The sequence below is a fragment of the Passer domesticus genome, chromosome 2, assembly GCF_036417665.1.
Source record: "Passer domesticus isolate bPasDom1 chromosome 2, bPasDom1.hap1, whole genome shotgun sequence".
NCBI classification, from domain to species: Eukaryota; Metazoa; Chordata; class Aves; order Passeriformes; family Passeridae; genus Passer; species Passer domesticus.
Window position 1 is genome coordinate 21,022,981 of NC_087475.1, and position 23,623 is coordinate 21,046,603.

The window sequence follows — 23,623 nt, forward strand, 5'->3', positions numbered from 1 at the left end:
TGATATATTATGCAATGGAGGCAGTAAAAATTGATGTCTCATAAACAATATAACTTCAAATGATAACTGACTTAAATTGGGGAAAAAAGTAGGTGATTTTAGCTATAAAGGAGTGGAAAAACTACTCTGACATCTAATATCTACTATGATTAAAATCATAGCATATTTCTGGTTTTAACTTCTGACTATCAGATGCTATTACAAATCTACCTAAAAGAGTTCTGAAGTCTCTAGTATCATCTCTTTTTATGAAAAGTACTCAAATCACTTTTTAAACACCTCTTCAACTGAATAAATTCAACTCTTTTCCTCCCATGGGAGAGCATATTTTCCAGATCTATATTCATTTAACCATTCTTTTTTTTTTCCTTTCCAAGCTTCTTCATCTCTTGCGAGCTTGGTAACAACAGCCTAGAAAGCAAATTTAGAAAATCACGATCAAATTAGTATTTAAACAGTTCTGCTCCACTTTAAACATTTTCAAAGAATCACTTCCAGAAATACCTTTCTGTACCTTACATGTTTCATTTTATGTTTTATATTAACAACTTGCATCATAGTCAAATACAGCATATGATTTAAATTTGTCCAGTCATTGAAATATTTGCCTAGGGAAGACTAAAGTAATGATCAACAATCACTTTGTTTTCTTCCCATTCCACAAATGGTATTAGCTCAAAACAAAACTACAAGTTGACAGAGTTGAACATCAAAACACAACAAACAGGAAGTAGACAAGAAAAGTATGAAAAGATATACAAACCTGAAGGCAACATTCAAAAATGGCAGTGGTACTCACTATACTGCTGTCTTCATCTGTCTGATGTTTTGGAATATAACTATTTGAATGCAATAATGAATGTCACTAATTGTAACTCTCAGTACAGGGGCTTAAGGCAGACCCAGAAAAATGCTATTTTTGAGAAAAATTTAATGCTTCCTATGATTGTCTTTGGACTGCTGAATACTGCCAACTGTAGTTGATAAATTCCAATACACTAGGAACTATTCTCTTGCCTTGACAAAGAGGCCACTGACTTTCTAATCTTATGGCATGGTGGCACATCAAAAGATCCTTTGCCTCACTAAAGGCCCATCTTCCAATTTGGGCAAAAAGAAGCAATTCTCATCACTTCACAGCTCTCCCATCTGCCCTCAGAGTTGCTCCTTTACATGCATCAAATAAAGCAAGAAAAGTTATGAGAAAATAATTTGTCACTCAAAATGCTCTTTTAATATGAAACAAGCAGTAGCTAAGAGACCCAAAGTCTGGAAATTTCTGGATTTGAATATCTGACATGAATATGCTTTTTATTTAGGCTTCTTACTTACGATTTCTTATTCCTTTGTAAAGCCAGTCTGGGGAAAGAGAAATCGCAATATGCAGGATCACACGAGCACATGTTTGAACACCTTGTTGTGCCACTTGCCACAACTGAGGCCACAACAGTAGTAGCAGACTTGTCTCACCCAACAGGAGAAGTCAACTAGCTGGGTAATACAGACACTTATTAAAATCAAATAAATCATCAGGAGTCCTGAAATAGCTCAGCAAAAAGCAGTCAGCACTTCTGGACTTTCCTGCCCAGCACTCACTTAAAACATTTCTACTCTGCACTCCAAACAACAGACACCTGCCGCTAGTGACTTTGCCAATTTGACTCCTTATTTCAAATCCATTAGCCTTTCCTGCTTATTTCCAGTCTCTACAATTCTGACTTTTTAATAATCTCCTGTCTCGCACATCTTACATTTCTTGACCCCCATACTTACATCTCACACATAGTTCTTATATTTCACCTTTGAGTCATCTTCCCTTCTTCACCTAGGCTTTGCATACTGCCCCTTGCGGTATTTTCTCACCCTGAAGATTCCTCATCCAAATCCAGTGTTTCTTCTTTTCCCTCAGGGTTCCATGTACAGAAAAGAGCTGACAGCCTCACAGCCTCACACCCTGAACCCTCACCAGACCAGTTTCTCCTTACCTGTTGCTCCCTGCTCTACTGGTTTCCAGTCCAGTTCCCCTACTTTTTTCTTCCCAGACTTCAGGTACCATCCACCTTCTCTCTACCCCTAGCTCCTGGTTGCTTTGCTTTCAAAACCTACCAAATTAACCCCTTTCCCTGTCAAGTTCCAGGGCCAACACCATTTGATCCCATACTCCTTGTTTCAAGCCACCTCTTCTACAACGCCAGGGTTTTCCTCCTGTGCTCACATCATTCTGCTATCAGGCCTCAGAATTACAATGTTAATGAGGACATAGGACAGAAAAAATCCCCAGTACCAGCAGTCCATGTTGCAGGAAGTTACCTGCAGCTGCTAAAAAAACCTACTAGATCTTCACCAAGCCCATACTGATTTTATAATTCTTCCCCAACTGGTCCAAATGGGTGATTTCTCCATGCAAAAACACTCCTACACCACCCAAGTCTAAAATCCCCACTCCAAAAGAATATGATTCAAATCTTTAAACCACGAGGACAAGTCACATTAAGAAGCTGAAAGACTCCCTCTTCCCTAGTTATTCAAAAAAAACCAACACTGTATTTTAGGTGTAGTTTCCACATACAGCAAATCTAGCAAGACTCATGAGCTCAAAAGCTTTTGCCAAACTCCAAGAATTTTTTCTAAGCTCTAATCACTTGAAAACTGTCTTGTAAGAAACAGCAACAGTAGTAAGATCTCCAGTGCCACAAGGATCATCAATATCAACCACAAACACCGTCAGTCTTTCATAAATTCATTTACAATCCCGTTATTGAATAGAATCTCAATGTAGCAAGTACTGTGCAAACACAAGATAAAAAGGCAGCTCCCTGCCTTGAAGAATTTACAATCTATTAAGATAAAAGACGACTGCTACCACGAGATTAAAACATGCACTGAATGGCTCCCGTCTGAGATCTACAGGATCTGCTAAACCACCATCCGCAATCCATTCATTATACACAATCCATGCAGAGCAACACAGCATCCTCCCGAACCCAACCACTGATTTTTCACTGAAGAGAACATCCTTCTCAAATCTGCTCATTTTATCACTCTTTCACCTCGTTTTTCTTATCACAGAAAACCATAAGGTATCCACTTATGAGCCCTTTATCCCTTCTCAGTCTTGATTATTCTGACTTGCCCCCTTACCCTCATCATCTTCTCTTTCCCCAACTTCAGAATCCTTTATAGAGCACTTCTCCAATTAGCATTTCTTTGTCTTTTTGGCTTCAATGGGAAAAACATTGGGGGAGGGGTGGGAAATTTGTTTTGTTTTGTGGTGGGATTTTTAATTTAATAATTATTTCAAATCAAATTCACTAACCAAACTATACAAAAGGCTCAGAAATCTCAGGGGGGAGTCCTGAAAAGAAAAACAAAAAACAAACTACTGAGTGCCAGCTAAATGGAAAGAGAAGCCTGTGGGGATGCTTACAGACTACTAGCCATAGGAAAGCTTGGAGGTGCTGATTCTCAGAGCCCTTGATCAAGTGCAGCATGGCCTGAGGTCTCACAGCTTTGTCCAATTCCTCCTGGGTAGAAATAAAACCACTCAAACACAGAAATGGGGGGCTGAACTCTTATCACTCTATGCCTAACTCATAATGCTGAGGTACATATAACACAAGTAGGTTATTTTACCCTCTACTTAACCACTTTTTGCAAAAACACAGCTTCAATACCACTTCACTGCTGCTCTTACCTTTCCTTCCTAAACTTCCTCAGAAAACAACTACCTTGATCCTTTCCTAGTTTTCTGCTGCCCATGGGAATCTGAATAACTGCAATGAAACCCAAAAAGACTGGTCACTTTCTGCCATGCCAGATGTCTGGACATCTCACTAAAACAATAACAGTGGTCTATTCCCAACCAGAGATTAACTCTGCGGTCATAGAACCAGCTCCTGGTACTTGAATTCTCTACAAACTACTGATAATGTGCTCATGAAAACACCATCTCTTTTCTATCTGCCCCAATCCAAATATCTCGATCTCTGCTCTGCAGCCTGTTCTTAACCAACGGGAAAAATAGATCTAAGTTTAAACCTTGGAGTGAAGTATTTAGACAAAATTTCAAGCAACGTGTGGCATTTCAATTATTTCTTCCAAACATGGAGCCATAATTTTAGCAATACTACATAAGTTGAACAGTAGGCCAATTTTAACACTGTAGTAAATGGCTAAATCATTCCTGTTGTTGTCTGTATAGAAGATACTGCAGAAGACAAAACCGCATACTCTGAAATTTAATGGAAAGGATGAGATGCAGAGAAGCAACAGACATGGACTACCTTTACAACACGGTATCAAAAGTAACCTAACAACGTGTACATGCATTCTGACATTGAAAAAAAGTGCTGTCTAAAGCATATTAACAAATACTTAACATCTCAGCAAAAAAATACGTGCACGCATAAGTACGTTCACATAATGAGATAAAACATTATCCGGTAGGTAAATATTTAGGCCATTTTAAACAATTATGCATTGTCGTGCAAAACGACAGGAATCTCTCAAATTACTACAGTCTTTAACCCAGACTGTGCTTAATGTTTCTGTGGCCTGCTTAACATTCCAGGCATACTTCTGGCAAGGTAGCTCTCTCTGGCTGAGGTTCAAACTGTCCTTGTCCAACTTTCACTAACTATAAAAACATTGTTTAATATAGAAAAGCATACACAGAGACATATGTTTCTTATTTCGCAGACACCTAAAATACTGACACTTGTGTTCACTAACTCCGCGTGGAAATTTTTAGGCGACCGCTTTGAAGCGAGGTCGTCCTTTACTGGGCAGCACCCGCAGCAGAGCCCACGCTTCCACCAGACTTCAGCTACGACGCTTAAATACTGCTTAGAACGCATTTCTGCTAAAGCCTAAGACCTGCCCGTATTTATTCACCCTAAGTGAGAAGAAAAGGCCTAACTCGCTCTCCCCACGCACCGCCGGGCCGAGCAGACGCTGCCCCGGACACCACGCAGCTGCAGAATTTTGCTGCTAATTTGCAGCAGACCGCGTATTTGTCAAATTAAGTGCAGGAATTTCCCGGTTTGCTTACCTCCACGCAGCGTTATCTTTTATGAGGAGGTAATCTACCAAATTACTCCAGCATGCCTCCAGCCTGCTGCTGCCAATTAGTTCAGCCCGGCTAATAAATCAGGATGGCCAAGCCGCTCGGTTACAGCGGGGCTGCTCCGGTACGCGAGGAGTATAAACACAGGCGGTGTCAGCGCTCCTGCCTCCCCATCTCCCCCGCACCTAGACAACGCTTAGTCCAAGCACCCACCGCGAGGAGGTGGGGGGCAGAAAGCCTGAATTCTTTTTTTTTTCTGGATCAGATTTAACATTTAACACTTCCGATAAACCCAGCAGCAGCAAGGGCGGAGGCTCTGCTCCGCGATGGGCAGCGGAGGGCCGGTGTGACAGAGCCCCCACTCTGGGCCGCAGATCCGGAGCCTCCGACTGCCCCGCCGGCAGCAGCACCTCCGCCCACACCCTGCCGGCGTCCGCGGACGGGGGAAGGAAAATGTCGCCGATGGGCCCGGCCCCGGGTGAACGGGACTCAGGCCCTCTTTCTCCCCCTGTCTCACTCGTACCTGTCCCGGGGGTCGATCCACGAGGTCTGCCGGGTGTTGTGGTCGATGTAAAAGACTCGCCCGTCGTAGTCCCTCGCTTCCTCCCAGCCGGCGGGCAGCGGCAGCTCCGAGCTCTCCCGGCCCCGCTGTCCGCCCGCCGCCGGCCCGCCGCCCTGTCCCGCCGCCGCTTGCTGCTGCCGCCGCCGCCGCCCGCCGCTCAACCACGGCATGGCCGCTCCGCCGCCGGGCCGCCGCCGCCCTGCTCCGGCCGAAAGCCGCTCCCCGCCCGCCGCCGGGGCAGCTCCAGTCCCGCCCGGGCCGCGGCCGCCCGCCGCCTCCTCCTCCTCTTCCTCCTCCAGCACTAACAGGCGGCCCCGCAGGGAGCGGGACTCGGGCGGCTCCGGCTGCGCCGCGCCGAGCTCATCCTCCCCCGCGCCAGCCCCGCTCCAAGCCGGGACCAGCCCCGCCGCGCTTCCTAACCCCGCCCGGGACCTGCCCCGCGCCGCCCCGGCTCCCAGCCCCCGATCCCGGCCCGAGCGCCCCCGCCCGCCGGTCAGCAGCGCCCCGCCGCCGCCGCCTGCCGCCCGGCGCCTGCCCCGGCCATCTTCCCTCCCTCGCCCCGCCCGGCTGTTCCCACGCCGCGGAACCTCCCGGCCCGGCCCGCTCTGTGGGGCACGGGGGAAGCAGCGGGGCCCGGCCCGGCGCACCCCGCGCCGCGGAAGCCGGGCCCAGACCCAGACACGTCGGCTCTAGCAGAGGGCGGCTGCCTTCCGCCCCGGGCCCGGGCCGGGGGAAAGGAGGCTGAGGCCCTGCCGGGGCCCGTCCTGTCCTGCCGCGGGGCCTGTGCTCTGCCACGGCCCGTGGGGGGCCGGGGGCGGTGAAGGAAAAGGGGAGCCATGCCCGGTCCTCGCTGGGTTATCTTTTTCCGGTGCTCGCCAGAAATGCCTCGGAGGAGCTGAACAATCACGATGTGCACAGGGACATGGGAAAGGCATGGCAGTCCACTGCAGAGGCTCAAAAAATGTTGGTGGAGAGGACGAGTCACGGAGATCATGCTGTATCCATGGTTGGATAATGGAGGGTGGAAAAGCATACATCTGGTTTGCTTGACATCTCAACTTGGTCCCTTAACCCCATTCTGTAGAGCAGAAACCAGCTGTATCTGATTTGACCTGAGCCTGCTGGAGACCACAATGCAGAGTTCCGGCTATCGTCTAGAAGTTAATTCCATGAAACTTTGTTAAAACAGGGTTAAAAATTGGCATATGGGACACTGCCGTGGCAGGATGCCTGCCTTCAGCTAAACCTTTAAAAATCTGGACATAAAGAGTTAAGGTAATGCAGGCTAAGCTTCTGAAAACTAGGGGGTTAACAATATATTCTCAAACAGTCTTAACTCAGCCCCTTGAAATTGGCAATACCCTGCCAGGGATTATATTGCAATTCCAATTATGTTTCACTTGCATTCACCGTTTTAAATTACATCTTTATGAACATTAATTGCTGCAGTATGGTTATAAGTGCAGGAAGTTAGAGGACTTTTTCTCCTGACTTCTTAGAACTTTTTCTGCCACTCAAAAAAAAAAAAAAAAAAAAAAAAAAAAAAAAAAAAACCCAAAAAAAAAAACCACTGGTTATCCAAAAGCAGTGCATGAGAGAGGCAGCATGGATAATAGAATAGATATTTCTACTTCTACTTATGCCTTGTAGGTTATTTCAATAGCAGTAGACAGTAGTTTTCTTACCAGGTCACTGTCAGCCATGAGGTGCAATAGAGTAATAGGGGGGTTTAGTGATGAATGCAAAGCAGTGCAGGAAGCTCTGACAGCAAAAGTGAAGTAGATTAAAAATGTAGTAAAGGTATAAAATTTAGCAAATGCAAGGCTGTAGATCTGATCTTCATAAGCACAACAGCTTATGTTTGCATCAGCTCATCTCAACGGTGTTTACTTCCATCTCAGGTGGTCCCAAGAGTTCAGCAGTATCTCCAGGAGCAAGCTGCTGTTTTTGTGCTACAGATGTTTCTGAAGACTATTTCAAAGCGGGCAGAGTTAAGGCACAGTACAAACTGCTTTTTGGTGGTTGCAGCTTCTATTATTTTAAGTATGTCTCCCAGATTTTCAGAAGTTTTGTTTAGCAGAGGTAGGCATTCTAAATGGCCCATGTCTGTATTAACCTTTTGGGACATTGGATTTTTTTTTTTGTTTCAGGAAAACCTCAAACAGCCATCCACTGTGCACCACAGCTCAACTGTCCTTTCACTGCTTTGAATGCCTTTGCAGCAGTTACCTTAGCACAGTAGCTGCCCAGCTCAGCACCATTCTGAGACACTGGACTAGTTCATAATACCTGGAAGCAGTACAGCCAGGTTGCTGTAATAATCCACCAGGACTAATGAGCCCTGCTGAGGATACGTGCAACACTGCCCTCCAACATGGGCTGGTTCTTCCTCAGCACTCCCCAGAGTCCCAAAAGAGGATCAAGCTTCAGTGAAAAACCTGTAGATGGAAGTTGCAGAAACAGTGTGAGACTGACCATGGAGTCAGTAAAAAAGGAGGCAGGGAGCTCAACACAGCAGTGAACAAAAGGGAAACTGGCAGGATTAAGTGTGGAACATTTCCTTCAGGTCATAGCCCTTCAACTAAATTCTTGTCTTAACTTTGGCAAATTGCTCCAGGTTAGAGCCAGAAAAGGACTTGGCTGGGCTGTGGTTTCTCAGGCAGAATTAACATGCACATGTTCCATGTAAAATATGATCCGTATATCCAGTGTGTCCTGGATCTCAGGCATTCATTATAAAAACTGTTGAAGATGCATATGCTACTATGTAAAGCACACATCCAAGATTTTCAGGTGCATTGTAGCTGCTTCTGCAACATGTTGCATCTTCCTAAATCTTGAACACGATTCTGCCTCAGCAAAGTTTTCTGGCTAAATATGAGAACATGTCCTAAAAAAAACTTAGATTTAAAATGATCCAAGACTTCATGTCTAACTTTTAGGCTGTCTGTATCTAGAAAAATCATTAGCTTCAATTAGTAGCTGAAGCTTCTTAAAGACTCATGAATAAAAATATTGAAAAACCTGATTCCAAGAGTCCAGCCAAGTGTGCACAGGGCTGCCTACGGGAACCAGTAGGATATGATAGGGCTAGCACTTGCCTCACCAGAATTGAAACTCCTTCTGTCTGCAGCACATCCATGCCAAAGTGCTAGGCAGGAACTCTCAATTATTTTCCAGGCCAGAACAGTACCCTTCCTCAGATGTTACCTCATCCTTCTGCCCGTTCCTTGTGAGGAAATGAACAAAATATTCAAGAGCCAAGGATTATTTCTGAGTAACATTCAAGAAGAGAAGAACCTGAAAAGGTCACTGTCGTTTTCATGCCAAAGTACTAATTTGCAATGCATTTTGTGCTGTCCAATGAGCCCCTCCCAGGCCTGCATGGCTGCTCCCTCCCTTTTATTTTCCTTCCTCTTTAATGTCTGTCCTATGTCCAGAGGGTAATAGGAAAAAGAGGACAGAGAAACTGGTGCAACACAGCTTATCTCTGGTTTGGGTTGCAGAAGGAAACACTCTACCAGAGAAAGATGACCTGCATAGTATGGAACATGTAATAACACGGAAGATTTTGACTTAAAATAGATAAATGTTCACCACAAGAAATTAAATGCTTTCAGTACATATTTTAATCAATCTGAACAAATGGCAATAAATCATATTTCATATAAAGCAATAACTACATACATTTACACAGTTCCTTTTTTCACATCTTCTCCAAATAAACCTAATACACATCTCAGTTCTCATGTATTTCACATACCTTCATTCCACACCTGTTTTCCTTTCCTTCCACTTTTTCCCACCCACAAACATTGCTCACACATTCACTCATTCCTTAGGCACACCTATACCCATTAACTCAAAATTACATAAGCAGCTTTTCTACATATGCCCTCCCTTGCCATCTTCAGTGTTTATAATCACAGGTTCTACCTACACAGCTCTGTTATACATGCTCTTATACCCAGGTCTTGAATGATATCACATTTTCCACAGAAAATGTAAATATTTCCCACTGTAGGTTGTATATAATAAGTTCTAATTTTATTGCTATCCACAGCAAAAGCCATTAACTCTGCATAAAAATCCCAACTTCATTTTGGCTCTCCACTTCTTTCTCACAATTGCTGGAAGCCAGTTCAGAACTGGTATCTCATTGTGTATAACTGATATCTCATTGTGTATAACAACTCCAACCCCATCTTCTAATTGTGAATACTTATTTGCAATTTATTTCCCATTTCCCAGATATTCCATCCTCTGTGGGACCTTTGTATTGTCTTGACACCTAACTAAAAATTGTCACTTCTCTGGGATCATAGATGTCATCTGGAAGAGCAGAGCAAGTCTTCCTCATCATCATCCTTATGGCCATCTCTTCCCATATACAACAGATTAAAATCATAAGAGACTGGGACATAATTTCTCATTAGCTCTGTCCCTTTGGGTCATTTATGTTTCCCACACATACTCGTGTATGCAAAAATAGAAATATAAATACAAAGATAAATTGGAGATAGCAAGGACATAGAAATATATACACAGGTATACATGTGCACAAATACACAGAAAGGTATATTGTAAGGCCCGTCTCTCCAAAGCAAACAAATCTGCTTTCTGTCTATAACAATCTATTAGCTGCTTGAATGGATTTGCTGCTGAGAAATCTGTCTCAGGTGGAGGCTTTCCTTGGGCTGCCTTACAGAGATTTAAGCATCCTCCAGCATGGTGGAAACCATAGTGGCTGCCCTGCTTTTGCAGCCTTGAGCTGGTGTGGTACCTGAAGTTCTTTCAGAAGTTTGCTGGGCAAAGCAGAGTTTTGATACTTGGGTTTAAGTATGTAGAACAAGGTGGGACATTGTCTCTTCCTGAGGAGTACTGACTGGGAACTGGACAGGGAACTGGATTGAGAACTGGCAGGGGAACTGGACAAGAACCAGTCTCTGGGGATTACATAGGGTTCAGGGATGGTGTAATAGATGACAGATATAGTGTGTAGTTGGAAGGATGATCAGCAGTCATCCATTTCAGAGGAACCAAAAAGTAGCAAACCCTCAACTCTCGCTTGCTGTCAGCAGCCAAGAGCAGGGCTCCAGGAATAGAGGGCCTGTTGATGATCATTCTCTGGCTCAGCTGTAGGTGTGAAGGGTGCCAGGAAGCAACACAGGAATGTAAAATCTCTGAGGACTTTCAGGATGGGTTACACAGAAAGGAGTTGTGTCTGTGTGAAGGAAGCAAGTTTTTCCCTCTATACATCAAGCAAATCTGACATTTTTCACAAGGAAGGGTATTTCCACATGAAAAGTAGACTGAAAATTCCAGATCAATGGGGAAAAAAAACCACAGAGGATAAGTCTGAATCTAATTAATGAAGTATTACTGAAAGACTTCACAAACAAAACTGTGTTATCGGGAGGCATTTATTCTGCAGCAACAAGTCATCTGAGAAAAGGACAAATAATCCTATGAGCCTTTTGTAATCCTTAATATTTTCCCCCTGCTTCTTTTCTCCATAGTAATTCTACTTAACTGGAGTATGGAAGGTCTGTAGTTAGAATCTTGGGGTCCAACTGAAGAAATAAATAATAACAAGTTATTGTGTGGTGCTGCATTTCCTGTTGCATTGCCATAGTGCATAGTGTGTGTAGATGACACGTGAGGTAGATGACAAAGAGGACAGTGCATCTGGGCATGTTAAGAAAATACTCTCTTACAGTATTTTTACTTCAAGCATTAAGGTTGTGGTTTGCCTTTGAATAAATGCAATTCAAATGCTTATATACTCACTGCAATGAAATGTTTACACCACTATTTTTTCCTCCTATCATTATGCCCATGAACCACTGAAATATGTATACAATATGCCTTTATAGTGCACATTCAAAATTCTGTGGCATGCCAAAATCTTATTTTATGACATTAATTTAATACACCAGATACAGAACTAATTATTGAATTTTAAATAAACCAAATAATGTAGAAATGGTAAGATATGATAGTCCTCTGGGCTTCACAGCTTATTATGACTTTATTAGCTACAAACAGAAAATTTATTAAATATACAGAAGTTAGATATTAAACAACTATAGCAATAGATTTAAATATAGATCAATTCCCTAAGTGTGCAGGCCTGCTAACATTCAGCTTGCATATCCCTTTCTAATCTTCTTTGTCACCTACTTATTTGTCTCTGAGGATAAAGACAATGTGAATTTCTTTTATCATTCCTAATATAACATTTCTATTTATTTATCAGCTGTGAGTATTTTCTTCAAGCAGCATAAGTGCTCTCCTTAGGAAATCCCACTGTCCTATCATAAATCCCATGCTTTACACCACACTTCTTCTTGCCAGCTATTTAAATTCCTATATTCAGCATTTTATCTATTAAAACATTTCAGATGACTATAGCTATAAAAAATGTTGGGGTTTTTTTTTCTCAGAGACTGAGAAAATTGTTTTCTTTTCTCAGAAGTTTTTCATGTGCCTGTGGTACAATCTGTCCCAGCCAATGTTCAAGTCTGAAGGCCATCATGAAGTGCTGTGTATAAACTGCACAATATTTTAAATTTCAGATGTTTAAAATTCTCTGTAGAGATCTGGTGAGTTGTCAAGCTAGTTTAGTCAATGTAAATTCTTGCTCCAGCATGCCACCACAGAGTGAGAGGGTAGGGGTAGCAGAGTAGGGGGTAATTACCCCACAGAGCCTCTCTCTCAACTCTGTCTTAACTCTGAATACTCACACACTTATTCTATTTGCAAACTTAAGCCTATTTCACTTAAGTGCTTTCCCAGACAACTATAAATAGTCTCTTGGAAGTGGTAATTAAGTCAGGACCACATTCACTCACAGGAATTTAACAGCTTCTCCTGGCAGAATGCAATTGTTTTTTCCTCCTCCATCCAGGTCTTAGCAATTGGCCACAGGGGACCTGGAATGCTTTAATGGTTCAAACCATTTGCAATATGATTGCATACTGGCACATTATTACTTGTTTTGCTTCATCATTCATGCTGCTATTAATTATTCTTTAAAAAATAATGTGAAGAAACGGATTAAGTCTGAGCTCAGACTTCTCATGTGCCCAAAATAAGATGGGATGGAAGAGAGGGTGGAGCTACTCTAGAGGATCCAAAAGGCTGGAGGACAAGATGGTGGGTGCTAGGGAGGACCTGTGGAAATGTTAGCAGAGGCAACTCCAACACAGAAAAATATACTTCAACTGAGATTGCAGTTTAAGGCTTATTGTACTGTATACAAACTTCAGTGACTGCAATGACAATTTTGTGTTAATTGTATAATCATAAGCTGCTAGAAGCAACTTCTCTACAAAAATGTGTTGAAGTTAGCTTGATTTTTTTTTCAAATGATAGATTAAACTTGAAGGAAAAAAACTTATTTTACAGAATTTCATTTCACTTTATACTTAAAGTAAGGGAGAGTTATTTGTCCTGTTAGATTTGACAAAGAAATCTCTCATGTCAGCATTTTATACACCCGGTGGCCACAGCCCACTGCATTCTAGCTCCAACAGGAGATGTTTTTTTGCCTCCTGACCAGTGTGGTGCTGTCCACCCCATGGCAAGGAGGCCCCTTCCCTGCTGCTGGTGCTGCCCAGCCCTTGGGCAGGGTGCTCAAGGAAAGGCCTGAAGACTGGTGTGTGTCTTGTATCAGTTTGAAAGACAGCAAACATAGTCACTGTCCCACGTAAAGCTTTTACAAAACAGAAATAGAGAACATTCTAGATAAATTACCATATATAGGCTTTATGCAGGATTCCCCAGCACATTTGCTCAGCGACTCCCAATTACTTCAACAACACTGGAGTGCTTGTTCTCACATTGACATCACCAGAGAGACATTTATTCCAACACAAGATGTTTGCTGTGCAGAATATGCCCAATTTTGTTTTACATAAGCACATTACTACAGTTCATTTTTCATTTTCATCAAAAGATGTCTGTGACATTGCCTACACTTAGAAGCAAAAAACAAGGCAAAACAACCTCCCAGCAACACCCTTTTTTTTTTCTCCCATCTAAAAGAAACATGCCAGCTCCCATGTGTTTCAGTAAGTACACATTCCAGTTCAGCAAGACAAGTATCATTGGCAATGCATGTTGTGATTTGGATACTGGAAACATAAATATATATACACACATATATAATACCTCTGCAACATGAGGATGATTTTAGCAAGTCAAATCAAGGGCCATCCAGGCCAGCACAGTGTTTCTAACAGTGGCCACTCCCAGCTGCCCAAAGGAGTTTAAGGACAAATCAGACATACAGTCACTTTTTTGAAGAACTGAAAAAAGCAAATTCCAGCTCAGGATATTCTTGCCCAGAGCCAGCACCCCTGTATTCAACAGCTTCCAAGGGACTGTCTTTATTAAATTCATCAAATTGTTTTAGCATCCACAATATATATGGCAGATATCTTTATCTATACCCTTGGAGAAGTATTATCTTTTGAACCTTTGTGCTGTTACCAGTTTGATTCCTCCTATCTGTTGTACTAAAGAAAACTGTTATGATTTTCTGTCTTCTTCATGGAGATGAAACATATCTCCCATCCATCCTCACTGTGATGTGGTTTTGTGATATTCCCAGCCTTATGGAGGAAGAAATCTCATCTTTATTTCTTGCAAATTGGACTGAAGTGATCACTGCCCATCATTCACCACAATGGCTGACCAACAAATTAAAAAACAGGGTTGGATAATAGTCCCCACTAGTCTGTCCTACCTGAAATAAGGGCAAAAAATGCAATTTAGTGGTTTACTTTGGCCTTCAGGCCATTTTTCACGTGCTGTGGATATGCACAGAAGTGCTGACTATCGGAACCTCCAAAGGCTATATGAGTTCGGAAAAGCAGAATTCCTTACAGAATTCCTCAGTACACCCAGATCAGAAAAATGCAACCATCATACTATTATATTAATGCTATAGGAGTATTGCATTCATAACTAGAAAGCTCCTCCTCTTACATAGCAGTCATCAATAATTTTTCAGGGACTTCTTTTAGTTTAGTTTTTTTTTGTTGTTTTCATTTAAATTTTTTCTAAGCAGCACTGCCAACCCATTTGGATGTATATTTTTCTTTTAAGCCATCAGCCCTTGAAAAAATCAAGGTGATATTTTACAATCATGTAACAGATCATTGCTAGATGTAGGATATACGTGCAAAGAATTTCTAATTTTTTTAATTTCAAGAAATCATTAATGTTGGAAAAGACCTCCAAAATCATCAAGTCCAATCTTTGATCAAAGGTTAAAACCAGCAAAAGAAAAATAAACAAAATTATTTGGATGATTGTCCTTCGAATTTTTTTCCCTACATCATCCCCTAGTGAGTATCTCCTCACCAAAACCACCTAGACAAATTACCTAGGCAGACTTCAATGTGGTCTGAGAACCCTTAAAGTTCATGTCCTCAAGTTCTTGTCAAATTTACATAATGTTTAAATTTAAACAGATCCCCAGAGATGACGTTTTAAATATAGGTGCATTAATATTTTCACTGAATCACAAATAACAGTAAGCAAAGTTTAAATGATTGTATAGGCTGCTTAGATATTTTTTCCCAATGTTTAAAACCTCTAATCAGTTTCCAAAATCTTAAGATTTCTCAGCCCTTTGAAAGCCTTGTAAAACAAAGGCCCTTTTTCTTTATTTTACCTTATTAGAGGAAAAGCAGCAAGCTTCTGTAATGCTTAATATTGTAAAAACCATATTTCTATGCTTGGTATAGGAATAATATAGCCTAAGAAAAGCATCTGCTGAGCTCACAATATTGAATTAAGACCAGTGTCCAGCAATGGGCTTTTGTCACTAAACACAGCAATCTGACACAACGTTAAAAATCTATTCTTTTATTCAATGCTTCATTAGCACAGAAAAATCCTTATGTCAAAGTCAGCACCCTCTGAACAGTTTGATGCTGGAGAGATCTGTGCTGTTACTCCTTGTGTCATGCAAATATTACTCTGCAGATTTGGTGATTTGGTCTGACTCCAAATAGAAAGAACTTATTTTCCATGCTCCTCTAGCAAAGTCAATGTATTTTCCTCTCTATGAACTCTATTCTTGCCTTGGAAGCTCTGGATTTTATAACTGAGTTACACACCATGAATTGCCTAAGCAGATAATGAAGATACTACCCTTTAGTTTTCTCTGTTATAAATGACTGTTGTCATGTGTCTGTCATAGATGTGTCCATCATCACAAAGAACGAAGAATTCTGTGGCAAAGACAGGGCTGCAATCCAGTTCTTCAGGACAGGAAGCAGCTGATTTAATCACCAGACTTTCTCTGAGCACAGTGTCTTGCCTCATGCACTAAACACTTCCAGGTTTTGGGACACAGAAGAGAAAAATGCAAAGTCCTGTGAAAATCAAAGTTGAAAGGTTTAAAATGACACAGAGTATGCAGGGAAGAGACCTTCCTGTATGACCAGCACTGAGCAATGCCACTGACAACAGACTGCGTGTCTAAGGGTTGCATGTGTTTCCTTCACAAATGCTGACACTGACATTGCCAGAGGGAAATTTCCATGGGGTAAAGTTGAAGGACTGCTTATTTTTCCTTCTAACAGTTGCCAGCTTCCTGAAGATATCCAATGGATGGAAAGGAGGCTGCCATGCCCAGCTTCCAGGCCTGCCTGTCCTAAAGATGCCTACTAAATGATTCCTTGGCTTGTAGGTCTCAGAAACCATTTTTGCCAACAACTGACACAACTGGGAGAAAACAAATCTGTAGGCCATTAAATGTTTCCTGGAATTAAATCAACACAAAAACCAAACCAAATCAAATCATAAAAAGCTCAAAATGGAATAGTATGTATGATACGCTTTAATTCTGGTGAGACATCATTTCAATCTATGCCTGAATTGAAGATTATAGATTATTCTGTTTTAATTTTATCGTCAGACCTGATAAGACAATGGAGAGGTCACACAGAGGGGGGGAAAAAAAGGAAAAATTAAATCAAAAAAGTATTAATCGACAATGCTATTCAGAACATTATAATTGTGTACATGAAAGCTTTGGTAGTCCATTGGATCCTCCTGTTGCCATCCACCTGACACACATTAGTATGCCCTTTCTGTAACCACTAGCTCTGCAGAAGTTTTGGTCAGCGTGTTTAGGATGTCCTATTAAAGGAAAATCTAGAAAACGAGCAATGACTACTTCAGCTGTTGTTCTCTTTTCCATTGTGAGTTTCTGTTTCTTTCTTCGTTGTGTTTGTCAACATTATCACAAAGTTAGATGACTGCAATGTGCAAAAGATGTCCCTTGAAGCAGAGGTCAGTGGTATGCTTTAGGACTGAAATAAAACAATGTTTTTCTTTTGGCTGGAAAAACTTATAAATGGCATTTTCCTTTCCGCAGTGGTTATTCCAACATGTTGGGTTTTGTTTTTTTTTTCCTATGAGACAGTCTGTAGAGAACTAGGTTAACAGCAGCTAATTTTCCTAATATCATGGCCCTTTGGGAGTACCATTTTACTAGAAGTAAAATGAGATATAATCCTCTCCCCTAGCAACATCATTATTTATTACCACTCTATTAATAGATTCTGTAACTTGTTTTTATTAACAAAAGACATGACTGCATATTTGGCAGTGACTCTCTTGATATCAAGGCAAAAAGTCACAAGATTAGAATCATATTTTCTCAATAACACTTTCTAACAATAGACAGAATTCACACTAAAGAGCATCTTGCTAAGAATAGATGGAATTATTGTGTAAAAATACTTCATGTACAATGGAAAAAATTCCAATAATTTTGGCTGGAAGGCTATGACAATTTGCGACAAAAAGAAAATGATGCTGTCATAAGTGGAGAAAAATGCTTTAGCTCTGCTAGGGTGCTGCTTCTCTGCTCACCCCCACTGTTTCACACTCTTTTGGAAGAACTTAACTTTTTAAAACATTGCAATTCTTTGGTAGTTGTCTGTCTCCTACATTTAAAAAATGTAGTTGTGAACATCATACCTGAAGGAAAACTGAGATTACTTTGCATTGGCATCACTGTTTTTTCTGAATGTGTATCATCCCAGTGTAACTTGTCTGGAAGTGGAGGAGTGCTTCAGTAACAACTTCAAAGCTACCCCACTAATCTTTGAAAAACAATTTGATAATACCTGCACAAAGTGAGACTGCAGTTAGACTGACAGTGTGCAATACTGTATTACACTTTATACATGTCTGTCTTGGCTTTTCAAGGTCCTTCTTCAGCAGAACAGGCTCCTACCGTTCTTAAACACTAGAACATAATTGGAATAATTAGTGATCACAGTTTCTTCATTCTCATTTTTAGCATCCCCTTTTTACATGGGAGAATAAAAGTCCAGTGTCTTCAGTTTAGAGCTATACTGTATTTTTCACTGGTGCCATAAATCATATAATCCCATTGAAATTAATATGAAACAGGACAGTCCTTTTTTAGAGTATAGTCAACATACGTGGACCATCCATGTTTCACATCATGTGAAGATGCAACTTGACCCAACCACTCCTTGTCACAGCTGTTAAATCCTAACCAAAGCTCCAGCTGCAGTGATGCTATACTGAAATAAGCACCCTGTGGCTAGAACCTCTTACCCCACTGTGCAGAAAGGCAACACTCCCTGCTGACACATTCCTTCCCCTTCCCTCTACCTTGTGTCCCACTGCTGAGGTGGAGAACCAAAAGCTGGGCAGCGCCACTGGGGATGCGAGAGCTGCAAGATGGGGCTCAGCGCCGGACGGTGAATCTCATTCTCAGCGGGTCCCTGAATGGAAAGCAGGGAGGCCTGACTTTTCTCTAGTAAGTCTTTGATCTTTCAAAGCAGCAAAATGTAAAAATTACTGTGATTTTAGAGAAATGTAAAGTCTACTGTAGAAGAATGGATACCTTTTATTAATACATTCATATTTAGATGTATATTATTTAAATGCTTTCTTAATTTCATTTTGGACTTCTCCAACCCCTAAGTTTGAAGTGGGTATCTGCTCCTGTTCCTGTCCTGTCAACCTAAATGTGTAGATTTGAGAGTAGACAGGGCCTTAGCATCAGAAGCCCTGCTACGTTTTACAGCTTATAGGAAGGTTAAGTTTAAAAGCTGATAGGAAAGTTAAATTTAAAATTGTTCCAGAGGGCACAACTTCAGATGACAGCTTAATTCTGCTTTTCCACAAATCACTGTGGTTTTTTTCATGCAAATTTCTTAGTCTTCAATATCTTCTTTCATCATGTAGGAAAAGCACTCCTGCATTTCAAAATCTATAAAGATAATAGTTTTCAGCTTCAATCTTCAATTCTTATACTGGCCATAAAATGCAGAACTGCCTCTTTAAAAACAACACCATTAAAAAAAAAGGCATAGCTTGCAATGATTTCTATGTTCTTTCACATTTCCTGCCACACTTCCTTTATTTTTGTCTGTCATTAGTTTAATTGTAATTTCATCTGGCTTAAGCATCTGTCATTTTGTTTATCTTTTCTGTACTATGCATACCAATGGCACTGCCTAAGTAACAGTACAAGTGTGTTTATGTTAATAACAACAGGCATAGAAAGAATTGTTCTATGTCAGGTGCTATCTTACAGCATCCCTTTGAAAGAACAGATTACCAATGAACACTAACACCTGTTTTTTGCATTCTTTAGTAAATGACTAATGTTTATATACAAAGAGAAGGTGACCTCAGTTGTGAGCTGTGGCAGCTGGCAATCACACTGCCAAATCCCTGCACGTGCTAGCTGGTTAGCAAAAACAAGTTTTGTTTTTGTGACTTCCAACCATCAGCTTTATTTGTTCTCAGCTAACTCAAATATTACCTATCCACACAGGATCATAGGCCAAAGTACTTCCTGCAGCCAGCTGCTGGCACCGAACGTGCCCCACTGATCGATGACAAAGGTGCTGTGAGCACAGGATTTATTTCCAGAGACTTGGCTGGTTATCTAAGCAAGATGCCCCATGTAAGCCATGCAAAGCCATACAGCGTCCCTAGAGGACGAGCAAACCCGATTTCCTGCCTGGCTGGGATGGAGGGCAGGCGGAAAGGAGGAGGAAAGACGATACTTGCATTGTTTACAACTGAATAGAAATTCCAGCTCAAAGAGACCAGAAGCAGAGGCCTGAGAAGGCATAATGACATTCCTTCTCCCTCACGTGTTCAAATCCAACTGGTTTTGAGAAATGTCTTCATAAATACCTTCCAGGAGGAGAAGCTGAAAAGTATTCCTAATCTTCCCACAAAACATGCACAGAACACAAATGCATTTCTAGAGGGAAGAATATTTCGTTGACATGAAAATCAAGGCAACACACTACATTAGATTCCACAGGAACCTCTAGTTCTTAGGGAAACAGATTTTCCATGTTCTTATTCAAGTGATGCTGGAGGCAAAGATAGAGGTATGATTCACAAACCACAGCCTCCAGTTTGGCTGCTCCTGGTACTGCAGGTTAAGAGCCAGCACAGTAAGTAGCCATCTGTCCAAAGGAAATAGCCTGTACTGCAAGGAAACATTCTGAAGTCTTTATAAAAGCTAAACAGCCAAAGGGATACTGATGGCAGCACTGAAGGAAAAACCAACACAATAATTATTATCATTAATTGGCATACACATGCCACTTAAAAATAAACCAGTTTAATTACTAATACTGATTATGGGCATTTATTTCTTGGTTGCAAGAAAAAAATTTAATGTGTTTGCAGTATCACTCAAAGTCCTAAAGGTTGTTCAATAGGAACTTTACTTGCCCACTCACAGGGCATATGCATTTTGGTAACCAACTCATATTTGAAAATTATAAGCAAAGAATATAAATTTTACCTCTTTCATGGTTCTGTTTGTTGTTTTAATTCTGTTTTTCATATTATGTGCTTTGTCATCTTTCATATAATTATATTTACTGAAACCTGCCTATGTATAGATGTAAAATATTTTCCCGGAATTTACGTTACTTTAAGTTTCTTCTTTCCATCTCCATCTCTTTTTCTGGAACACAAACCAAGCATGAAAATTTTCAGCCAGCAAAAATGTTTATGCTACTAGTCAGGGCAAAACACATATCTCTGTAAATGCAAACACTCCCTCTTGCTGCACAGGATGGCAATTTTTTCCAGCTTTGTAGTTATTTATAAGAAAGCTGATTTATGGGTAGTGCTGATCCAAATGAGAGCTGTCATGGCATTTAAAGTAGGTGTAGCACCATTCATTTTGAGGGCAGAATAAGTTTTGCATATCTAGTTTTTGCCTTCTGTCTTAAGGATTACCTATTAATGTTACCTGCTAAAGAGTTTTTCTTTTCCATCCCAATTGAACTTTATTTTTTTCATTTAGATAAAATCCTGAAAGCTGGAGTAGAAGGGGACTTACATATTAAGTGCCCAATACTGCTTTGCAGTCCAAGAAAAAGGAAAGCTTCTGGTCAAAAGCAACTGAGGATCAAATATCCATGAATGTTTTGAAAAATCCCATCCCAGACTGTCTGGGTAAAGTGTACTGTGCAGCTATCCCTCTCTCCCAGTTTCCTTAAATCAGTGTGGAATGACACCAGCTCAAACAGTTTGTGTTTAAATGGCAGAGCAAAGGGCAACTTACTAGCTGTCTTTGATAGCTGTAAGATTTTTGCACCATCATGTTATCTTAGTTTTGTAATATCTAATTATATAAATCCTTCTGAATGTTTATCATAGAGCTTAAAGTGGATTTTATACTCTGCTAGCCACATACCTAAATGATGGATTTAAAATTAGAGAGGATATTAAAAATCAGGTGTTTCCTACCTGGTCAAGGCTGTTTTTAGTTGTGTCTGTGAGAGAACCACAAGTTATTTTTAAATAAAAGGCTAGGTTTATTTTGTTTCCCTTCTATAAATTCTCCAAAGGAAGGAAGTGTTTACCAGAAGGCTCCTCAGGTTGGTTTCCTTTTACTGGCATAAGAGATGTCATTTGATGGTTTGTGTTGAAACTGAATCCAAACATCTCATCACTGCCTGTCCAGGCCTTCCTCCAGATTAACTTCATCAGACAGATAAGTCACAGATTCTTCATCAGACAGATTAAAATGTGAACAACCTGAAACATTTGCAAGAGTTTGGCATGTGATACACACGGTGTTTCTCAGGACACATTTTTTTAAATATCTGATCTCCTGAACTGTTGGAGATGTGAAAGTGCTGTTGAAGGGAAATTACCAAACAATGTCAAACACCAGGAAAATTAAAGAAAGAAGGGAGAAAAATCTCTCTGGCATTAGGGAAATTAGGTATTCAGAAAACAAAAAGTGTCTGCCATAAAAACTGAAAAAGAAAAAAAGTCTTAATAATCATGATTATTTTGCCACAGTAGTATAATTTAGTCATTAAAAATGACTAAAATAGGTAAAATAAGCATATCCTTCATAGGTACATCAATAAATTATTATGCCAGTCGCTGCCCCAGCTCAGGCTGCAGCAGAACGTGGTCTATCATGTTGCCAGACTCAAATGCACTTTTAACAAGAACTAAACCAGCATTAGGGTACAGTGCTGCTCCTGTGTCAGGCCCACACCTCTGAGCTTCGTTCTCAGTCTAACAGAGTGGAAGCCTGGGAGTGTTACATGTATTCTGCCCCATGATACACACACAGCAATACCATCTCATGAAATACAGGAACATAGGTTTTTCAAGTGACACTAACATCCTTTTGAACAGCAGTGTGGGAACAGAGCAAGCACCCTAGGTGGTGCAGCTCGTGCGGCATGCCAGTATTGCATGGCTCAAATCCTGCATAGTCTCAGCCTGGCATAAATGAAGTCAGATGAATTTCCAAAATTGATTTTTTAGAAGTGCTAGAACTTGAAAGTGAGTGGAATAGGACAAAATATGTCAGGGAAAAAAAAAAAAAAAACAAAAAAACCCCAAAACCACAAACAAACAAAAAAACCCAACAAATAGGGTATTATTTAAATTATAGGAACTTTGAGGAAAAGGGCTGAAGCCAGTAGGCAGTAAAACCAGTTTTCCAGCACCTTGGTCATACACATTATGAGAAATGAATCCAGGTCTAGGGTCCCCAGCAGAGGAAGGATATTGACCTGTTAGGGCAAGTCCATAGAAGGGCCACTGAGCTGATTACAGGGATTTTCCTCCTACAAGGAAAGCCTAAAGGAACTGGGGTTGTTCGCTCTGTAGAAGAGAATGGATTTTTCAGGAGCCTCTTTTGAAGTGAGCCGACAAGAAAGATGGAGAGTCAATTTACAAGATTGTGTAGTGACAGAACAAGGGATAATGGCTTCAAACTGAGAGCAGGTTTAGGTTAGGTATTAGGAGGAAATTCTTTACTGTGAGGCTGGTGAGACACTGGAAGAGGCTGCCCAGAAGAGCTGAGGATTCCCTGTTCCTGGCAGTGTTCAAGGCCAGGCTGGATGGTGCTCCAAGGAACCTGGCCTAGTGAAGCGTGCTTCCGTCTGCAGCAGGGTGATTGCAATTGGAGGATAGTCAAGGTCTCTTCCAACCCAAACCCATTCTGTGACTTCTGAATGTGACACCTCAGCACCCTCACGTGCTCAGGTGTGATTTAAGGTGATTCATTTTCACCTCACCCTCCTCATGGGTTTGTGGGGGTGTGGTGAAAATGCATCACCTTATAACCTCTGTCCGGACGTTCTCTCACCTCCCCCGTACGTCTGTGGGCAGCGGCGAGCGGCAGCTCCCCGAGCAGAGCGGCTGGAGCTCGGACCCTCTGCAGGAGGCAGCTCGCACCCCCTCTGCTCTGCCTCCCGGTGCCCGAGGGCAGCGTGCCCGCCTGGCCAGCTTCCCTCCGGCACTCCCAGCTGCCCTCTGCCCGCGCCGGGGACATTCCCTCGCCCGGCTCGCCGCTCCCTCAGAGCGCGGCGCACACACGCGGCCGCGCGCTCCGCCGGGCACGCGCCCTGCGGCGGGCGGGGCGGGGCGGGGCGGGCGCGGCTCTGCCCCCGCGCGCCCTCTGCCGGCCGCCGGCAGCA

At 41.7% G+C, this 23,623-nt stretch overlaps 1 protein-coding gene and 2 long non-coding RNA genes across 6 annotated transcripts in view; 1 reads left to right on the forward strand and 2 right to left on the reverse strand.

The window, feature by feature from the left end:
* Positions 1-6,082, reverse strand: part of WWC3 (WWC family member 3) — a 99,226-nt gene extending 93,144 nt beyond the window's left edge. For 2 of the 4 annotated variants that reach the window (XM_064407724.1, XM_064407723.1), the window contains exon 1: positions 5,589-5,938. In XM_064407724.1, the coding sequence (XP_064263794.1) occupies positions 5,589-5,797 (209 nt within the window). In that variant the 5' untranslated portion in view covers positions 5,798-5,938. Of the gene's footprint in view, positions 1-5,050; positions 5,193-5,588 lie in introns of those variants that run through there. The other 2 variants (XM_064407725.1, XM_064407726.1) reach the window with 2 other exon arrangements.
* Positions 6,083-6,171: 89 nt separating this feature from the next.
* LOC135293498 (uncharacterized) lies at positions 6,172-10,101 on the forward strand. The gene is made up of 2 exons (XR_010355610.1): positions 6,172-6,902; positions 7,529-10,101. It is a non-coding gene; the product is annotated as an uncharacterized LOC135293498 (long non-coding RNA).
* Positions 10,102-12,076: 1,975 nt separating this feature from the next.
* LOC135293497 (uncharacterized) lies at positions 12,077-23,367 on the reverse strand. Its single transcript, XR_010355609.1, has 2 exons — positions 23,293-23,367; positions 12,077-21,713 (listed from the first exon to the last, which is right to left on the reverse strand). It is a non-coding gene; the product is annotated as an uncharacterized LOC135293497 (long non-coding RNA).
* Positions 23,368-23,623: the final 256 nt, after the last annotated feature.